The sequence below is a fragment of the Trematomus bernacchii genome, unplaced genomic scaffold (genome assembly GCF_902827165.1).
Source record: "Trematomus bernacchii unplaced genomic scaffold, fTreBer1.1, whole genome shotgun sequence".
Classification (NCBI taxonomy): Eukaryota; Metazoa; Chordata; class Actinopteri; order Perciformes; family Nototheniidae; genus Trematomus; species Trematomus bernacchii.
Genome location: NW_022987370.1, coordinates 1823510 through 1845172, shown reverse-complemented (window position 1 = coordinate 1845172; position 21663 = coordinate 1823510). Strand labels below are relative to the sequence as shown.

Sequence of the window (21663 nt, the reverse complement as noted above, 5' to 3'; positions counted from 1 at the left end):
GTGTTTTTTTTTTTGTTAATATAATGTTAATGTTGTCTCTGAATACTAACATTACAAGTGAGTTAGAGCACCTTCATGCACTTTAAACACAGTGTACAAATCAATCACCTAATAAAAAACCCTAAAAAAGTATATAAAATAATTCATTGGTTTTACATTTGAAAAGAAAAAAACTTAAAGTCAATAAAAAAAAATAATAATCTTTACTGTCTAACATTTTCTAGAATTATTAATATTTGTGGTAATTACCATTATTATTATTATTATTATTATTATAACAATGACAGTTTCTCACTTCCCCTCTCAGGGCCTCCTCACAGTACAAACAATGACAGGAGTTTGAAGTGATTTCAGACTGAAGTGATAATCTGACACCGTGTGTGTGTGTGTGTTGTGTGTGTGTGTGTGTGTGTGTGGTGTGTGTGTGTGTGGTGTGGTGTGTGTGTGTGTGTTTGTTGCAGTCACCTGTCTGCGCAGCGTGCGGCTCAGTGTGTGTGTGCGTCGGGGGGGGGGCAGGCGGGGTATGCACTCCGAGTCGGAGAGGCTGTTGGGGCTGATGGGTCTGAAGAAGTCTGCAGGGACCCTCAGCTGGGAGAGGTCCTCCGGCTGAAGCAGACGAGCCTCTGGAGCCTGAACACAACACAACAACAACACATATATAAACATCAACAAAACAGCAGGGATGGTTAAAGTACACACATCCTTGACTCAAGTAGAAGTACAGATACTCGTGTTTAAAAATACTCTGGTAAAAGTAGAAGTACTGACTAAACTGCTTACTCAAGTCAAAGTAAAGAGGGCTTTGAAATGTACTTCAGTAAAAAGTACCCATAACTAGCAGCTGTTTTAAAGAGTACCTGACCTCCCTTTATATTAATAGAACAATAATGTCATTGTTAGCTAATGAATGTTTCCATGCTGAACAACGGCAACATGACAACGTTTTCATTGGTCCCTCTTCTTTAGAGAAGACCAGGAATGATGGATACACGGATCGTGTTCAAATCAATAGCACGCAATGACTCTAAATAATATGATCACGCCACCAAACACACATTAGATGTCTTGTCTTGATATTTGTCTGTTGATGTTACACATGGAGCTGCTGTGATGCAAGTCACATTTCAGACTTGATCTATCGTATCGTTTCAGAGGGAATGACATGCATCTTCCGAGGGTAGTGTCAACATGCTTGGAAGTCATGGTGGCAAGAGAGAACAAAAACAATCTAGTAATTCATTTCTTTCCTGAGTTTTTTTACTTTAAAAAGAGTGGTCAGCTCTTCCTAGATAATCCTTTTGAAGTTCCGTATAAAAAAGGTCATCTGTGAGACAGGTCGGATAGTTTCAGATTACTCTTTGTCACTAATAAGAAGTGCGGTTAAAGTTTTGCCAGGTACAATGAAAGTGTAAGTTCCTTAAGCCCCAAAGCCCCCGTCGGCGGGTCTTTCTTTTTTTCACAAATAAAAAAAAAAAAAAAGTTTTTTTTAAATTTTTAAATTTTTTATTAATTTTTTTTATTTAATTTTTTTTTCTTTGGATGGAATGAATACCTATGGTGATAATTCAATGTAATACATCATTTTTATAGTCTGGTACCTGAAAAAGGTCAAATGGCACTGATGGAACCAGATGTACCCAAATGTGCCGAAAGCTTATTCCGCCTGGAACTTTTTTTTGCTAAATATCTCTAAAAAGGTCAAATTTAACTTGTTTTGCCTCAATCTTGATACAGGGTACTTATTATATGTTATAGTTTGGATTCCTAAAGCTTTTAGTCTACCATCCCATCATTCAAGGGTGGTTTTCACTATAAGTAATGTTTTTTCTTTAGGCGGAGGTAAGAATTTACCTTTTTTTACTATGTTCCATCTGAATTTACTCTGACTGAGAACAATCTATATTGATTCTGACACTTCTACATCCAACTCACAGATGTAACCTTGCTTTGATAAAAGAAATTATTCATATAACCCTTTTAGAAGTGAAGTTGTAGTCATTTGTTTTGGGCATGTCATTTTCGAGCCTGAAACCTGAAAAACAGGCTCGGGGCTTAACAGGTTAAGAAAGTGCCAGGTGTAAAAAAGTTCTGTGTCAATGTGCAAACTGGGTGTAATATTGGTGTAACATGGTTGTAATAGGGCTGTGATAGGGGTGTATTAATGTGTGAGGAGTAGGACTCATAACAGTGATGTATGGGTATATTAAGGCTGTAATGCGGGTGTAAAAACTCTAATTACAGGGTATATTAATGTGGGTTTAACAACCATGAAACATGGCTATAATAAGGGTGAACTAAGAGTGTACTAATATCTTAATAAAGTGCTACAAATTCCAGGTAATAAACTAAATAAGCCACCATCCTGCAACTGTAGTGTAATGAAAAACAGTCAAAGATTATTCAGGTGTTTGGTCACATGTGCTGGTTTCCATTTCCTGTGATAGGGGTGTATGTGTGAGGAGAAGGAGTAATAACAGTGACGTATGGGTATAATAGAGGTGTAATGTGGGTGTAAAACCTGTGTAATATTGTTATATTAAAGTGGGTTTAATAACAGTGTAACACCGCTATAATAAGGGTGAACTATGAGTGTACTAATATCCTAATAAAATGCCATAAATTCCAGGTAAAAACAGCTAAATATACCAACATCCTTCAACTGTAAAGTAAAAAAAACCCAGTAACAATTCTTCAGGTGTTTTCTTTTGTCACACGTGTTGGTTTCCATCTATTTTAAACTCGTTCAGTACCTGATTGGTTCCTGTGGGGGCCCCCTGTGTGCTCGGGCCCCTGGTCCTGTGCTATAATCTGATCCGGGGGGGCCGTGTTTTCGAACATGTAGCTGTCGTTGGGCAGGGAGTGAGTTCGGACCACCGCCGGCTTCCTGACGCTCAGAAGGTTTTCCTCCAGCGGCTGCTCGGGGTCCAGCTGCTCCTCCTGGGGAGAAGAGAGGAGGTCAGGGGGTCTTCACACTCTTTAATACATATTTACATTTGTTTTGAAGATGAAGGCAGAGAGGCAGTACTCATCAGCGTACACAGAACACAGACAGATCTTTGCATGTTGGAGTCGATTTGAACAGAGCTGCCACAGATCACAGAAACAACACGATGCAAGGTGGAAATGTCCACTTATGTTTGGGTGTTTTTGGTTTTAAAAGTGTAAGAAAGTCTCCATCTTGTGTCTGTATTTCCTCTTGCAGACATTCATGTGTTTGCTTGCCTCTTTATCAGAATCAGATATCCTTTAGACATTTATTTTATGATTACAGCAAAGGGGACAGTGCAGAGAAAATGCAAAATAAAAACGAGAAGATATTAAATGAAGAAGCACAAGGTAATCAAATCAAAATCTAATAAGTACATATCCAAGGAATATCAACACGTGCATTATAAGATATGAAAGTAGATATTGGAGAGTATTAGGTAGTGAAGAAGCAGCCAGTATTAACAATGTTAAACTGTCAAAATGTATATATTTATTTATTATGTTAGGCTACTCATGTTATTTTGCCGTTTAACTGCACTGTCTCTCTGCTTTTGTAACAGTGACTTCTGATGTAACTTAAAGTCTTCTCTGTGATTGTGCTTCAGCTAATGCTCACATTCACTAAACAACACCTGCAGCAAACACAGGACATCTCAGAGAAACTACTACAACATCAGAGGAGCAAAGACCACGAGAAAAACGTGGACTCACATGGAAAGCACGGAGGAAAAAGACGGAAGGAAAACTAGGTTATAAGGACACAAAGCAAACATAAGTAAGGATAAAGGAGAGAGGACTGCAGACGAGGAGGCGCTCTAATCTACTGCACTGCACTGCACACGTTAGGCTGGAGAAGTGGAGAATGAGAAGTTGGAGGAAGATGGTTAGATTTCCCAGGGTCCTTGAACGCCTCACCAGTACATTTACACATGTTGACCTATTTTACTTGAGTATTTTCATTTTATGCTACATATTCTTCATGAGGACGCACACATCAGACCTAATGCATGGAGACACGTCCTTATAGGAGATAATGATAAGAGAGCAGGAGACAAAGGACACTAACCTTCCAGAAAGTTTGTTATTTTATAGACGTTATTGTGTGCATTATGACCACTTTCTCACAATTCATTTTCATTTTAGAGAATTACAGTCAATTCACATTAAGGCAGCTGGCTCAATTTGCTAAATCTAACCTTAACATGATGTGCAATGTTAATATTCAAATAATGTGCAATCTTACCTTAATACTATGTGAAAAAATACTTTTCAATATCACGTGCAAACCCAGATTAAAGCCCTTTTAACGCAGGGATGCAAATGAGCTGTTTAGCTAACAGATTAGCTGTTTAGCTAACAAATTAGCTGTTTAGCTAACAGATTAGCTGTTTAGCTATAACAAATGAGCTGTTTAGCTAACAAATTAGCTGTTTAGCTAATTAGCTGTTTAGCTATAACAAATTAGCTGTTTAGCTAAACTAGTTAGCTGTTTAAATATAACGTTAGCTGTTTAGCTATAACAAATGAGCTGTTTAGCTATAACTAGTTAGCTGTTTAAATATAACACGTTAGCTGTTTAGCTATGACAAATGAGCTGTTTAGCTAACAAATGAGCTGTTTAGCTAGCACATTAGCTATTTGGATAGTAAATGATCTGTTTAGCTAGCAAATTACATGTTTTGATAGCAAACTAGATGTTTAGCTTTCTTATCACCCAGGTGTTTTTCAATCCAAGCCTGTTACACCGCAGTGTGTGAGAGTAGTGGGAGAGAAAGAGGCTTTGTAAGGACCCTGGGAAGGAAACACTACATGATACTGCAGAGGAAGAGGAGGAAGAGGATGGAGAGGAGGAAGAGATGATTCGTCAGTACATTGCACTCCTGACTGGATATAAAGGAAGGGGTTAGAGTCTCCGGGGCCCGAGTCGTCGTCAGATTTAGGGACCGCGATTTCTCTGAGCCCAGAGACAGAGCTTCCTCTCGCTAGAGGAATCTACAGGAGGAGACAGTGGCTGGTGAGCAGAGAACACACACACACAACACACACTCCTCCGAGAAACACACACTGATAAGGACGGTACACTTAGATTTAACATAGAAAATACAGGTTTGAGAACAACAGTTATAAAACTGGAAGTATGAGCAGAGAAGAAGAGAAAGAGGAAGACAGAAGTGAAGTTTAGGACCTTCAGACTTTTAAAACTCGCTAATATTGAATTGTGGGGTTAGTAACAGCAGTTAATAATAAAACACACACTCAAAACTAAGATGCATATTCCTGAACTGTGCAACAAGATGCAATTGGAAACAATCACACTGTAATTTCAACACACACAAACTGTGTTATAGCCTTTTTATGTGAACAATTATTATTATGTAGCCATGGGAAAGGGGGCAATATTAAAAAATACAACTCAGACATATTTTAAAAAGCTCTTGGATATCTGTGAGTTTTAAAGTGTTTAGGATTAACAAATTATCGTGCCTACCAAATTACAAATATATGTTGTGGTAAAGTCTGGGGGGGATACTTGCATCGTTGTCCCTCATAATATGCAAGGGGTGTAAAATGTTGAGAAAAACTGAAGAATCTCCAAGATTTAGGTAGTACATATGCGAGTAAAAACTATGTTCGATCACCATATTACAACCCAGTCTCACGGCATTTCGTGTTATAGTCACGACATTTAATCTATTGATTCGTGTTCACCAACACGATTTTCCCCCTTTTTTTCGTGTCACACAGAACAATTTTAAAAGCAATGTATTCTATTGGTATTGTGTTTCGTGCCTGCCAGCCACGTCTTTTTGTCCGGTCGGGTCTTGGAAGACCGGAAGCTGTGGGGTATTTTAAATTGTATAATGTCTGACTTTTTTTGCCGTCGATGAGGAAAATAAATGGGGCTCAGAGCCTCAGAATACTGAAATCTGTAATTTTTTTTTAATCTTTTTTTTCCTTCTAATTTGTTATTCTTTTCTATACACCTGGTTTTACTCAACAATAACACACAATTATCCTTGTTTTTTATTTATTTGTTTAATTCTATAATCTCTGGCTTTTTGGGCATCAGTCAGGAACTGAATTTCCAAATAAAATAACCGGAAACATGACGTAGGCCTATATGGGACATTTCGATATGAAATCCGGAAAAAAGATTCTGAGTTAGGAATGGCCGAAGACACTAGAAATGTTTTTTCCTCACGGACGGCAAATAAAGTCCGACATTATACGATTTAAAATAAAAACAATAATCGTGGCTTGATATTGAGTAAGAACATGTTTTTATGAACCACACAGCTTCCGGTCTTCCAAGACCCGACCGGACAAAAAGACGTGTTGCAGGCACGAAACACACTACCAATAGAAATACATTGCTTTTAAAATCGTTCTGTGTGACACGAAAAAAATGTGAAAATCGTGTTGGTGAACACGAATCAATTGATTAAATGTCGTGACTATAACACGAAATGCCGTGAGACTGGGTTGTAATATGGTGATCGAACATAGTTTTTACTCGCAAATGTACTACCTAAATCTTGGAGATTCTTCAGTTTTTCTCAACATTTTTACACCCCTCTCCTGGCTCACCTATTTCCCTAATGCTGCCGTACAAACAAGTAAACAGGAAGTGGAAACATTTATATTGTAGGTAGTGTTATGCACATTAATGTCAAAGTTGTGGAGGCTTAATGTTACACAAAACTCTCCAAGCGGCTATAATAGTTTGTAGTAAATCACTGGACTCTGCAGAGTTTTAGAGACAGTTTTACAGAGTTTTAAAGCCTCGGGCGGTTGTGGTTCCTGTAAGAGGAGCTGCTGGATATTCGGCCTTCTACCTGCTGCACAAAGGAAATGATTCCTGACAGGCGAGTGGGACATCCAGAGCAGAGAGGAGACAGAACTCAATGGAAAGAGGGTGGTTATGGCGTCTAAAAGGCCACATCTCAGATCCATTTAAAGTCTTCAGAAGACGGGTGGTGTCTGCTATTAATGTCATTAGCTTACATTAGCGTCTAAATGAGGATAAGAGGCACCAGGATGCATTATTCAGCGACCACAGAGATCTATGCTCATCCATGATTCATGACCTGCAGAAATGTTTTGCACAGTGTGAGCTTCTTGTTTTAGACAAAGTAGGGATTCACATATATTCACACTTGACACTGTACATGTTATATTTATATTTAATTAAACATCCCATTCCTTGCACACTTGATGTAAATAATATCCTGCATATATTGTGTATATTGTTGTTAACAGAAAAATTGGCCCTTCAATAGTGTTTTATTATGTCAGACAGTTTATAGATTTTGTATCTTCCCTGGTCATCTGTATATTTTTCTTACTCTGTAATGCTGGTGTATTTCTATTTCTGTTTTGAGATGTTTATATTTCAGAATTGTTTATTTCTACTCTTTAAATTGTTTGTTATGTGCAATGCCTTGTTTTGTACTGCTGCAACAAAAATGTTTCCCAAATTTGGATTAACAAGTACATCTTATGTTTATTATTCTTATCTTGGGGTTAGGTCCCCACACGCGGGTTTTGTGAGGTTGTGCCGTAAACTAACCTCAGGTAGGAGGACGCTCAAACAGAAAGTCAAAAGTCAATATTGTATGCTTAAAGTGGACCTATCATGCTATATTTTGAATAATATAGTGTAGGACCATACCTATATAAGGCATATTTATACTTTTTTTTTTTTCAAAATACCAAACGGATCATGCATTTTAGCCATGCCTCATTTCGCTCAATTTGACATTTTTTAGATCTGTTTTAGCAAGGGTTGATTCAGTGAGAACAGCACCACCTACAGGCCTGGCATATGTACTACAGCGTCTCCAGCGCTTTCGAACGGCAATGGCCGTGGCTGTCTCCTCCTGATTGGTGGAGTTGGCCCAATAGCCGTAGCGCCACCGTCCTGACGTCAGGACAGTGTTCAAATCTGGATCAGTTTTTATCAGATCCGTTGCAGCCCCTTTTTTAGAGATTTGGGTATGGAGGAAAATAGAGAGGGTTGTGTTTTCTGACACTTGGTGAGTTCCCTGGAACACCGGGGACACATATTCATTGTAGAAAAGACGTACAAAGTGCATTTTGCATGATAGGTCCCCTTTTAAGTGATTAATAAGTGGTGGACTTTTTGACTACAGACTGGGTCTAAACTAGCAAGCCACATGAATGTCTGGGAGCTAATTCATTTTATGAATTTTATATGCTACACAAATATGGCCAGGATCCGTTGAATTTTCTGAATATTGGGTTGAAGATTATCATTTTCAAAGGGGGGTTCGTTTAGTGTTGGGAAAATAGTGAATGTACTCTTCCAATATGAGAGTCCACATGATAACAAAGGTATCCCAACTGTAGCTGTGAACATGACAAGATGTCTGATTACCTAGAAGAGCATCAGGACTGTTTGAGGCATATGATAGCTATGTGATTAACATGATGATTCAGCCTCTATGGAGATAGACATATGACAAGCATGCTCATTCTTTCTGACGTGGAGCTAATCTGAAGTAAACATTGAATACTGCTTTCTATTCCTCCATCTTGTGACTGTGTAACTCCCTCTCTTGGATATCAGCATGTGAAGGACACTGTTCAGGAACTAGTTGATGCTCTGTATGTGATGACTACTTCCATTCTGGAGAGGATCACAAACACATGGATCCTGAGGTTGAAGCTCAAGCCGTGGGGTGACGAGTGATGTTTTTCTAACATTTAGCATGAAACACTTGAAAAACTAAGGATAAGTTAAAAAAGAAAGTAGAAAGAAAGTGAAGTCAAAGAAAACTATTTCTGCAAAAAAGTGAGCAATGATTGGAGAGTCAGAGCTAAACATTTCAGATGTGTGTATCTCACACTGCACTGTCACTTTAATTCCTTTGTTATTCATGTTTTATTATCTTTGCTTTTAAATGAGTGTTTTTTAAAATGCCCTTTTATAATATGTTTCTTATTGTCTTTCATTTTTGTAAAGCACTTTGAATTGCCTTGTGTTGAAAGGTGCTATATAAATAAACGTGCCTTGCCTTATCTTATATGAAACAGATGCAATACACCATGCATTATGTACACACACACACACAGAAGGAAAGAGACGGAGCTGAACGATTCTCTCTGAGGCTGCAGACCAGAAATCTGCCAGCCTGATGAATGCGAGTGAATACGTGACATCATGGTGGGCAACGACTGAAAGGGAAAAGAAGTGGAGGAACGACACTCTACTCGCTCTGCCATGGATCTGATGGGACTCATTATGCAGCGGACAGCCCGTCCTCAGAGCTGTGTCTCCAACAAGGCATTCTGATCCATCCATACAAATCTGAGTCACAAAGCTCATCTGCAGTCTGTATTTAAAGGGTCAGTGCAGCTGAATTAAAAAACATATTTTCTAAGTTAACTTTAGTTAAGGTGACCTTTTGAAAACTGTAAAGAAAACATCTATTTTGTATATTATTTTGTTCGCCATTTCCTTTTCTTTTCTTTGTTTAAATAGCAAAAACATTTATTTCATTTTAATTTAATTTGTAATTGTAAATTGTTAACTTTATTCCACTTTTTAAGTTTTTGTATTTTAATGTTCAACACACTGGTCCTGTAACAACATTATTTCCCAATTTGGGATTAATAAAGTATATATTTCTATCCATCTATCTATCTATCTATTTATATATATCCATCCATATATATCTATATATATCTATCTATCTATCTATCTATCTATCTATCATCATTATCTATATATCTATCTATCTATATATATATCTATCTATCTATCTATCTATCTATCTATCTATCTATCTATCTATATATCTATCTATCTATCATATCTAATCATATCCATCCATCCATCATCAATAAATCAAGAAATCATCCATCCATCCACATCCATCCCCAGCCATCCAGCCATCCAGCCATCAATCCATCCATCCATCCATCCATCCATCCATCCATCCATCCATCCATCCATCCATCCATCCATCCATCCATCCATCTATTTATCTATCTATCTATCTATCTATCAAGCTTTTAACAGCGATAGCTAAATGGGTGGCTACAGCTTAACATTGTGGAGGACGAGGGGTTGCGTTAGATAATTCGGATCGCATCCAACGTGTCGACTGCACATCACAGCGCATTATTTTGACCACACAGTTCAGTCTCATGCTTTGACTGTTATGAAGACAGAGGAGCGGCATCTCGCCGACAACTGTCAACAGGCTTGTCTGTTTGAGTGCAGAGAAGTACACAGGGTTGGGAGAGAGTGAAGAGTGAAGAGAGAGAGAGAGAGAGAGAAGAGTGAAGAGAGAGAGAGAGAGAGAGAGAGAGAGAGAGTAGTTGTATTAGTTAGATAGAGATGTAGAAGAGAGAGAGAGAGAGAGTTGTAGAGAGAGAGGAGAAGGAGAAGAGAGTTGTTCGAGAGAGAGAGAGAGTTGTTAGAGAGAGAGTGAAGAGAGAGAGGAGGGAGAGTGTGTAGCGAGGACGACGAGATGAGTTTAGGAGAGAGAGAGAGTTTAGAGACGAGAGAGAGGGAGGGAGAGAGAGTGTAGAGATGAGTGAGAGAGTGTAGAGAGAGGGAGAGTGTAGAGAGAGAGAGAGTGTTAGAGAGGAGAGAGAGAGAGAGGTTCCAGGTTGTTGTATTGAGAATATTCAGGAGAATATTTGTCATTGTTCCAATGATAATAAACAAACATTTGCATAAGTATATTTGTCCACTCATATGTTGATAAGAGTATTAAAAACTTGAAAAATATTCCTCTAAGGTACATTTAGAACAGATAAAAAATGTGCGATTAATCGCGATTAACTATTTTAATCGACTGACAGCCCTAGTAAATACCTGTAATAAAGTATTTAAAAAAATGTCTTTCTGTACTTATTTGGACTGTTTTTAAATGTAGAAATGTTCTCCATTGATACTCTTAACCTGCATTGACTTTTCTTTATCTTCTCGTGATTTTCTTGTATTTAATGACAACTCTGAAAGAATTAGACCCACTAACTGTAAGAAATGGAGGAGGTTAATCATTATTCTGGTGATTTTTATTGACCTTTTTGTCGGTGCTGTGCTCTCTGGGCTGGGGGGGCAGAGCGTAGAAATGGCAGATAGACCCGGAAAGATTATCCATCAAACTCAACTCCATCTCAGCAGAACCCTGAAGGTGGAGGAGGAGGAGGAGGAGGACAGAGAAGAAGACAAGGACAATGGAAAGACAGAGACAGGTGGATGAATGTGGAAAGAAAGAAAGAGAAGACAGTCCATCAGGTGGAAACACACAGATATACAAAGACAAAGAAACACGTACAAAACAAGATTGTGTGTCAAACTACGCCTATGTTTGTAGCCAGGTTGAAGTGCATAATAAAGCCTCTATACATCATCCAACAATCTTCCCACCACAGGCTCTCATGTGTTACCATTAACTTCCACACGGGGGCGCTACCCCCCTGCATTAGAGCTGCTCACCCCTAAACACAGTGTTCTGTAGTAACTGTGGAGGAAGACGGATAATATCTGAGCGGTAAAACATAACGACAGCGAAACCTCTGCTTCCTCTCCACAAACTTCCCCCTCTGGAAATAACTCCAGCTTTCCCATGGCACTGTGACCTGTCTGTGACTGGCAACACACACACACACACACACACACACACACACACACACACACACACACACACACACACACACACACACACACAAATATGCTGGTATGTGTCAGTATGGGTTACGCAGAATTTGTACATCCAGAATGTTTTATACTCACAGTAATGACCCTAATTTTTGGAAACATGATATATTAATGCATGGAGGGATTGTTGCCCAAAGTGTCAAGGCCCCCCCCCCTTCATTTTAAACATGTCGTATGAAGAGACATGTACCGACTAGGAGTAGTTTAAAAAAAGGACGACATGAAGACTAGCCAGGACTAACACTCGATTCGAGATGACCACAAAAAGACACAACACAAGGTCGATAAGGCCCTACATGACCACAAAAAGGAACAAGAAACTACCAAAAGAAACCCAGTGACCAGAAAGAGATGCTTAACAACTATGCAGATAAACTAAAAGACTACAAAGACCCATACAACATCTACAAATAACATTAAATGATCACAAAACCATCTACAAAGATACACAAAACAACTACAAAGAAATGTAAAATCACCACAAAAACACACAAAACGACACTCAAAAAGACCCATAACACAACTTCTGTGTGTCTTCCCATCTCATAACTCCCCCGCATAAATACATCCACTTATATTTTGAAAGGATGCCAGAATGTGTAATGAACACTTCCTAATATGGTCGTATCCTCTATAGTTTGTTTACATAACGGGCCACAGTCTTTACATCGAGACAGAGAGGACACATTCCTCTGCAGAAACCCATTAATACAGAAAGCTGTCCCTCAGCATGGACCAGATATTAAAGTTTCAGAAAGGAGTCAGAAATAATGACCGGAGACGAGGGACTCATCTGAGCAGGAAGTGACCTCAGAGCATCCGCCATGTCATGCAGTTTACACCAATCTGACCTACACGATACAGTGGTGCAGTGATGATGTCATTTGTCACCGCCGCTAAGCTAAAGGCGGCTAATGTTGGGCTATAAAGGGAACTACAGCACGGTCACATGACTTCACGTCACCACCGCTAAGCTAAAGGCGGCTAATGTTGGGCTATAAAGGAACTACAGCACGGTCACATGACTTCACGTCACCACCGCTAAGCTAAAGGCGGCTAATGTTGGGCTATAAAGGAACGACAGCACGGTCACATGACTTCACGTCACCGCCGCTAAGCTAAAGGTGGCTAATGTTGGGCTATAAAGGAACTACAGCACGGTCACATGACTTCACGTCACCGCCGCTAAGCTAAAGGTGGCTAATGTTGGGCTATAAAGGAACTACAGCACGGTCACATGACTTCACGTCACCACCGCTAAGCTAAAGGAGGCTAATGTTGGGCTATAAAGGAACTACAGCACGGTCACATGACTTCACGTCACCACCGCTAAGCTAAAGGTGGCTAATGTTGGGCTATAAAGGAACTCATTGTTAGTTTTTTGGGAGTAAATCTAAAATAAATGCAATTTAAATGTACTGCATGATGCTATAAAGTCACACACATCTTCAAGTCTTCATTAAAATCTCACCTGTTCACCGTGGCCTTTGACCCCTAACCCATCACAGTCCCCCTGCTTCCACTCCTACTGCTATTTCTTTAATTTGTATCCTCACCTCCAGCGGGGGCTCCAGACATGAAGGTGAATCTGCTCTGATGTTCACAGAGTCTCTGGGTATATCAGCAGTGGGCGACTCCATGTCTCCTCCTCCTCCTCCTCCCTCTCCTCCTCCTCCTCCTCCTCCAGACCTCCAGGGGGACCCCCCAGCGCTGCTCCTGTCCATGCCCAGGATCAGAGGGTTGTGTTGGGGGGACCTCCCCTCCATGTTGCCCCCCATCAGCTGCCTCTCCAGCTCTAGCTCCGCCTCCAGCTCCGCCTCCTCCTTGGCCTCCTTATTGCTCTCCTCCAGGTGCTTCATCAGGACGGCGATGACCACGTTAACGAGGACGAACTGAGCGGTGAGCACGAAGGAGACGAAGTAGATGGGAGAAACGACGGTGTTGTAGCAGGTGGTTATGGAGTCCTGCCCGCAGTCCCTCAACGTGTCCTGGAACCACACGGGAAACATCATCACATTTATCAGAAGGAAATAAAGTGACTTTTCTGAGAATTTGACTTTTCTTCTGAGAATTCTAACTTTTCTGAGAATTTGACATTTCTTCTCAAAATGTTGACTTTTTTTTAAATGTGATTGTTTTCTCAGAATTCTGACTTTTCTGAGAATTTGACTTTTTTCTCTGAATTGGAATTTTTTTCTCAGAATTTGACTTTTTTACTGAGAATTCGGACTTTTCTGAGAATCTGACCGTTTTCTCAGAATTTTGACTTTTCTCAGATATTTTCTGAGGATTTCACTTTTTCCTCAGAATTGTCACTTTTTTTCCAAAATGTGACTTTTTCTCACAATTTCACTTTCACAGAATTATTTCTAAATCCTCTCTGAAAAATAATTTCTAATCTCATGTTTATCTTCACCATCTTAAACATCAGTTTTAGTTTTACCTTCATTATGCCGTTCCAGTTGTCTCCAGTTGAAACTCTGAAGAGCAGCAGGAAAGCCATCCCAAAGTTCTTGAAGGTAGCGTAGCGTCCAAGACCTTCACACGGATGCAGCTCATCACAAACTGTGGAGAGGAGGAAGAGGAGGAGAAGGAGGAATGAGGAGGGGATGAAGAAGAGGGGGAGGCATGAAGATAACAACTTTGCAGTTAAATGTTATTAGCTAAACGAGAGAAATCAATATGGCATTTCAACAAAGCAATTAATCATGAAATACTGAATGCAAGTGTAAGCTTTATGCATGTGTGTTCATCTGTGTGTGTGCACTATCTCCTGAAATGCTTGTATACATGGAGCATGCGTCCTTACTCAAGTCACCAAACAGCTCCACTCCCAGCGCTGCGAAAATAAAGAAGAGAAGCATGAAGAGGAGACCCAGGTTCCCCACCTGCAGAGACACACAGGAAGAGAGAGAAGTTAGGAAACAACAACAACAACAACAACAAGGAGGGACAACAGAGTCAATTAATGGAGGGTGACGAAGAAACCAAGAAAATGCAATTCACCATTTGTTAAACTCACTTTGAGCATTGATTGTGTTGTGATTTGAATCAGGTAAGATAGGCCTTTCAAGCTTTGCATATCCCTGTGTGTTAAGGAGAGGTGTCATGCTTTTCCGGTTATTACCCGTCCCCTTGTGTGTTATGAAGGTTTTTATGCATGTAAACGGTCTGCAGAGTCACAAACCCTCAAAGTACACCCTGTAGCGAGTAAAACTCTAACACAGAAAATACCTCCCCAAAACGCCTCGTTGGAGATACGTCATTGTCCATTTGATTCTTCCGGGTACGGCATGATGTCATGCCGTACCCGGAACGAAATGGACCAATCTGTGGAGCCGTTACGTTACGTCCGCGGAGCCGTTACGTTAAGCCCCCGCTGATTGGTCCAAATTGACCAATCCACGGACTTCCTCACACACACATCTGTGTGCAGGGAGCAGGCAGCTCAGCTGATTTCTCCTCCCTGGCTGCAGGCTGATAACAGACAGTTGGGAAATTCTCTCTGCAGACCCATTCTCACTGCGTTTATCAACCTTTTTCTTACTCAATATCAAGCCACACTTATTGTTTTTACTTCGGCTGTGACTTTGTGTGTGCTCAGGATGAGTTTGGCTGTGTTTCGCTATGTATCCTAAACAAGGAAACAACACCTCCACGGAGCTCAGCGCGATTCACAACGTCCCGACCAATCAGAGCACACTGTGCTCACAGGGAGGGTGGGGGTGGAGCTTTTGGAGCTACAACGAGCCGTTAAAGGCAGAGAGTGAAATTCAGTGAATACAAGTAGTTTACAGAGATGCTGTATGAGAAACCAATGTGAGTTTGGAAAAATGCACAATATAAATCTATTCTAGTAGACCTCAACAATGGAATTATGATCAGTGGAAATGGCCATGACACCTCTCCTTTAAAACATTGATCAGAGAGAAACTCCACATGTAAAGAGTTTCTAGTTTTCCAAAAACAGCATATAACGGTGTGTTTATCTGCTCTAACACACGCTGCTATTTACTGGTGGAAAAAAGAAAAATCTGTGCCGACAACCAGCGTTTCCACGATGAGGTTGGGAGTCGTTTCGAGATATTACTAATTTCAGTAAAGGCCTCAAAACGTCTCGGTTGTGACCAATAAGCAATGCAAAAATAAGAAATAGTTGCCTGAGAACATTTAGGTTCATAACGGTAGCAGTTTCTAGACAGACAGACGACTTGGTATTGTTTCCGTGGTGTTTGCCGGCCATTTTAGGCCATTTTGAACACCACCTAATGCAGATCAAGAGGTCATTTGACATATTTCTATGAGATCTGGCAGGGCTTTTTGGGCTGGAACATGTTGTTTTTCTTGAGGTAATCTGCTGCCGTTATTACAGTAAACTGAGTGAAGCAAAGTCCATCTACAAATATAAGGAACTCTCCTGGAATATATGCTAAATATAAGAGAGAATAACAGCTTTGAGTTGGGTTTAGGTAATACAAATGTTCACGGCTGCTGATCCTGTCGATGCAAATCAGCATACTTTATTGTAGACAAGTAGAAATACTCAGATCTTGTACTTGAGTAAAAGTAGAAGTACTCAGATATTGTACTTGAGTAAAAGTAGAAGTACTCAGATATTGTACTTAAGTAAAAGTAGAAGTACTCAGATCTTGTTCTTGAGTAAAAGTAGAAGTACTCAGATATTGTACTTAAGTAAAAGTAGAAGTACTCAGATCTTGTTCTTGAGTAAAAGTAGAAGTACTCAGATCTTGTACTTGAGTAAAAGTAGAAGTACTCAGATCTGGTACTTGAGTAAAAGTAGAAGTACTCAGATCTTGTACTTGAGTAAAAGTAGAAGTACTCAGATCTTGTACTTGAGTAAAAGTAGAAGTACTCAGATATTGTACTTGAGTAAAAGTAGAAGTACTCAGATATTGTACTTGAGTAAAAGTAGAAGTACTCAGATCTTGTTCTTGAGTAAAAGTAGAAGTACTCAGATCTTGTACTTGAGTAAAAGTAGAAGTACCAGAGTGTAGGAATACTCTGTTTCAGTAAAAGTCCTGCATTCAAAATGTTCCTCAAGTGAAAGTAGAAAAGTATTCTCATCAAAATATAGTGAAAGTAGCGACAGTAAAAGTAGTCATTTTTGGTCCATTTCAGAATAATATATATGATATGTTTTATAATGATTGATCATGAAAGTGTTCTCAAAGCTGGTAAAGGTGCAGCTAGTTTGAATGACTTTGTATACTGCAGGGTAGCTTGTGGATTTACTCCAGGTGGAACTAAAGTCTGATTTAACACTTGATTATATTTCACATCATTCATCCACATCTGTAAAGTAACTAAAGGTATTAAATACATGTAGTGGAGGAAAAGTACATCAGTTACCTCTGAACTGTAGTGGAGTAGAAGTATATAAAGTAGCATATTATCAGATGTATTAATCATGAACCCTTCTGACAAGCTCCAGGAGGAATTAGCCCCCAACACACACTCCTTCTCTCTGAATGACAGACCGAGGTAGAATCAAAGAAGAACTGAGTGTTATTGCTTCTCTCTGCAGAAGTTGTTCTAATTTACCAAACTCACATCCACCCACCATGCTTCAAAACAAAACCCGAAGCCACCGTCACTTCCCCATCGCTGCAGGAGGCGGGTATGCAAATAAGAGTCTAAAAAAAGCTCCTGGGAAACAGAGACGCTCGGAAACACACAGACGACTATACAGTATGAACCAAAAAAAGGGAATTCTCCTAGGATGTAACGTTAGGGACGGCCTCAGTGGGACGTGTTGGAGATGAAAGGCGGTGCAGGAACATCAGGAGGAAGGGAAAACAGGATTTAATGATTTGTTTAGGTAGATTTTCTTTTTAACTACCTGAGGCAGGGCTTGCATAACGGTGTCCAGCAACGCTCGCATCCCCACCGCCATCTTCAGGAGCTTCAACACTGTGGAAACACACAAGAACACACAGAGAAAATGTAGATATTGTTTACCAATATTAAAATCAGTGTTATGTAATCTCCCTTACTTACAGACTAATCCTGTGAAAGTGTTCGAACAGATTCAATTTGACTTAACGACATTGAGCTTCAGATTGAGGTCATATCTTTCTGATTGAGGTCGCAGTTGGATGAGGTATCTACTGGTTGGAAATTCTCACTTCGAGCATTGATTGTGTGACTATAGCTTAGCATTTTAACGAGTTAAGATAGACTTTTCAAGCTTTGCATATCCGTTTGTTAACATTTTTATCAAAGAGATTCTCCGTGTTTAAAGAGTTTCTAGTTCTCCAAAACAGCAGAAGATGTTGTGTTTATCTGCTCTTACATACGCTGCTCTTAACTTGTTTAAAGAATGTAAATTCGCGTTGACAACCAGCGTTTCCACGATGAGGTTTGGAGTCGTTTTGAGATATAACTAATTTCAGTAAAGGCCTCAACATGTCTCCCTTGTGACCAATAAGCAATGCAAAAATAAGAAAATAAATAAAATAAGAATCTAAGGTCTCATTCACACCTATAGTAATAGTCGCTTCTCAGGTGCGCACCAGACGACAGTTTGTTACATTGTGTAATTTTTCAGAAGGCTCGGTTTGCGTTCACACGGGCAAAATTCAGACGGACTATAAACTTTAAACACAAGTCATGTGCTCGGAAATGCTGTTCAACCATTGGTCAGACATTAAGGGGGTAAAAACGCAAATCCCGGCAATTTCTACCGGAGCCTCCGCCGTGGACTTTCGGCAGGTTATTTTCATGCTGCTGTTAATCTGGAGAGCATATCAACAGCAACGGCGCATATGATTATACAATCAGACAACGTGCGATACAAAACATTATAACACATATAATGAGAGACGTTCTGCAGTCAGGAGGGGGTTTCACCGACGGCAGGTGGCTCTGACTTTTATGTATAGTTTTAAATTTGATAGTTGTTTTTACTTTACACGACACGGTTCAACAAATCATTCTGCTTCACTCTTTCACTAAAGAAATGAAGACACCCGCGTTCTTGTGACATGTAAATACTACGCTTCCTATGTTTTGGTGCGGACTGCGTTCACACCAGCGATGAACCGCTCCAGAGTTCACTAGCAAGCGTTCCGAGACCACCTCTTTTAGCGGACCAGAGTCCGGTTGTTGAGTTCACTTCAGAGGTCTCGGACTGCGTTCACACCGACCCAAACGAACCGCACCAAGCGGGTAAACACACCAGGGTTCGATTCAACCGGACTATACAAGGCTGGTGTGAATGCGACCTGACAAACATCCGAAGTTCAACACTGAACTTTGAAGCAAATCGTGGAGCCGTGTGCAAAAAGGGTGAAGCGTTTCCACATTGACAAAACCATGATGGTCTTGTACCGTGTTTTTATTGAGTCCATTCTGTCTTTTTCTTTAGTGTCATGTTTTAGTTACCTATGTCTTAAACAGCAGAAACTCTCTTAGTCAGATTTGTAACTTGCTAAGTGAAGTTTATTAGAACATGTAAATATTGTTTACCAATATTTAAATCAGTGCTATGTAATCTTCCTTACTTACAGACTAATCAGTGAAAGTGGGAAAACAGATTCCATTTGATTGAATGACATTTGGCTTCAGATAGCCTGATTGAGGTCATAGCTTCCTGATTGGGGTCGCAGTTTGATGAGGTCACAGGTATAGTGATTGGGTACCAATGGGGGTACAGAAAGACTGATAGATAATGGAAAATAATAAATGGAAAAGTAAATGCACCAAAAAATGAGCTTTCTCTTGGCCTAGTAAACCCAACGTTAGAAGATGTAAATGTTTTAACAAGTGACTCTGAAACAGTTTACCCCAAAATTAAAAACTTATATTTTTCAGATTACATTAGATTTACTTTATTGATCCCAAATTGTAAAATTGTTCTGTTACAGTAACAAGTGACAAGGTTGGTTGGTTGGTTGGATGGATAGATAGATGAATGTATGGATGTTGGTTGGTTGGATGGAGAGATAGATGAATGTATGGATGTTGGTTGGTTGGATGGAGAGATGAATGTATGGATGTTGGTTGGTTGATGGAGAGATGGATGTATGGATGTTGGTTGGTTGGATGGAGAGATGAATGTATGGATGTTGGTTGGTTGGATGGAGAGATGGATGAATGTATGGATGTTGGTTGGTTGGATGGAGAGATGGATGTATGGATGTTGGTTGGTTGGATGGAGAGATGGATGAATGTATGGATGTTGGTTGGTTGGATGGAGAGATGGATGTATGGATGTTGGTTGGTTGATGGAGAGATGGATGAATGTATGGATGTTGGTTGGTTGGATGGAGAGATGGATGAATGTATGGATGTTGGTTGGTTGGATGGAGAGATGGATGTATGGATGTTGGTTGGTTGGATGGAGAGATGGATGAATGTATGGATGTTGGTTGGTTGATGGAGAGATGGATGTATGGATGTTGGTTGGTTGGATGGAGAGATGAATGTATGGATGTTGGTTGGTTGGATGGAGAGATGGATGAATGGAGTGAACAATGGATGGATGGAAGAAAGGAAGGAAGGATGGCTGGATGTTGGATGGTTAGATTGATGGATGGAAGAAAGTATGGGTAGATAGATAGATAAGTAGGTAGGTAGTGGATGAAAGAATGGATGCACAGATGGATGGATGGAAGGTGGATGGATGGTTAGCTAAATGAATAGGTGGATAGGGTGATGGTTTGAGGAAGGGATGAAAGAAAGCAAGTATTAATGGATGGATGAATGGATGAATGGATGAATGGCAAGGCAAAGAAAATAAACAGTAAATATATCAACAGTAGTAGAAAACACTTTAAGGGACCAGTTTACTTCCAACAAAATATACATATTGGATACTTAATGCTGAATACAAGTGTGCTGAATATAGAAAATATAGAAAGGAATTAGGGTTATTGAAAGTGGAAAACAGTGGAGTTCGGTTAAACAATTTAAAATGAACCAAAGAAACTATAAAGCTACCCAGATTCATCGCTGTTTGCAGAAAATAGTTTTTCTTTTAGCTGTATTCATCTCTAATATGATGGAGCAAGATGGCATTCAGAAACCCAACAGCGATGTGTCTTTTCAGAAATATTGACAAAAAGCGCTGGAGAAACACTGACTTCTAACTCCATTATTCACAGTTTCCATCACTATGTCTGTTCACTTTGGAGAGGACAAGACGTCTCAGGAAATGTTAATCCTTCAAAATGTCACCAAACCCTTTCTGTTGTTATTGTGTTGTTTACAAGACCCTTAGCTGTGCGTTTACCTTGACATTTACCTCAATTGAACCTCCTCAACCCTTGTCCTCCATTTATTCTCTCCCCAGATCCACTGTCTGCTCTCTGCTCTCATTCCTCTCTCCATTAATCTCTTCCTCATTCACTTTTTTACACTCTTCTTTCCAACGTCTTCCCGTCGTCTCATAATCTATTTTCAGGTCAGAAGATATTAATCATCCTCCTTTTATTCCCCTCTCTCTCCTCTAATTTATTCCCTCCATACCTAGTCTCAGTTTAATTCACTTACTGTCATAATGTGCTTTGCAGAGAAGGCAAAAGTACACACATCCTTTACTCCAGTAGAAGTACAGAAACAAGATATGGTCTTGTTCTACCGTGCTTTTCTTAAAGGAGAGGTGTCATGCTTTTCAGGTTATTACCCGTCCCCCTGTGTGTTATGAAGGTTTTTATGCATGTAAACGGTGTGCAGAGTCAAAACCCTCAAAGTACACCCTGGAGCGAGTAAAACTCTAACACAGAAAATACCTCCCCAAAACGCCTCGTTGGAGATACGTCACTGCCCATTTGATTCTTCCGGTACGGCATGATGTCAAGCCGTACCCGGAACGAAATGGACCAATCAGTGGAGCCGTTACGTTACGTCCGCGGAGCCGTTACGTTAAGCTGATTGGTCCAAATTGACCAATCCACGGACTTCCTCACACACACATCTGTGTGCAGGGAGCAGGCAGCTCAGCTGATTTCTCCTCC

General features: G+C 40.0%; 1 protein-coding gene across 1 annotated transcript in view; it reads right to left on the bottom strand.

Annotated features, from left to right (window-relative positions):
* The window catches only part of cacna1g (calcium channel, voltage-dependent, T type, alpha 1G subunit), a 192505-nt gene that overhangs the window by 439 nt on the left and 170403 nt on the right, over window positions 1-21663 (bottom strand). Inside the window, exons 28-34 of the mRNA XM_034132787.1 lie at window positions 17547-17617; window positions 14496-14574; window positions 14130-14251; window positions 13243-13674; window positions 11049-11153; window positions 2740-2937; window positions 466-630 (exon numbers count right to left, since the gene is read on the bottom strand). Of these exons, the coding sequence (XP_033988678.1) occupies window positions 466-630; window positions 2740-2937; window positions 11049-11153; window positions 13243-13674; window positions 14130-14251; window positions 14496-14574; window positions 17547-17617 (1172 nt within the window). The remainder of the gene's footprint in view (window positions 1-465; window positions 631-2739; window positions 2938-11048; window positions 11154-13242; window positions 13675-14129; window positions 14252-14495; window positions 14575-17546; window positions 17618-21663) is intronic.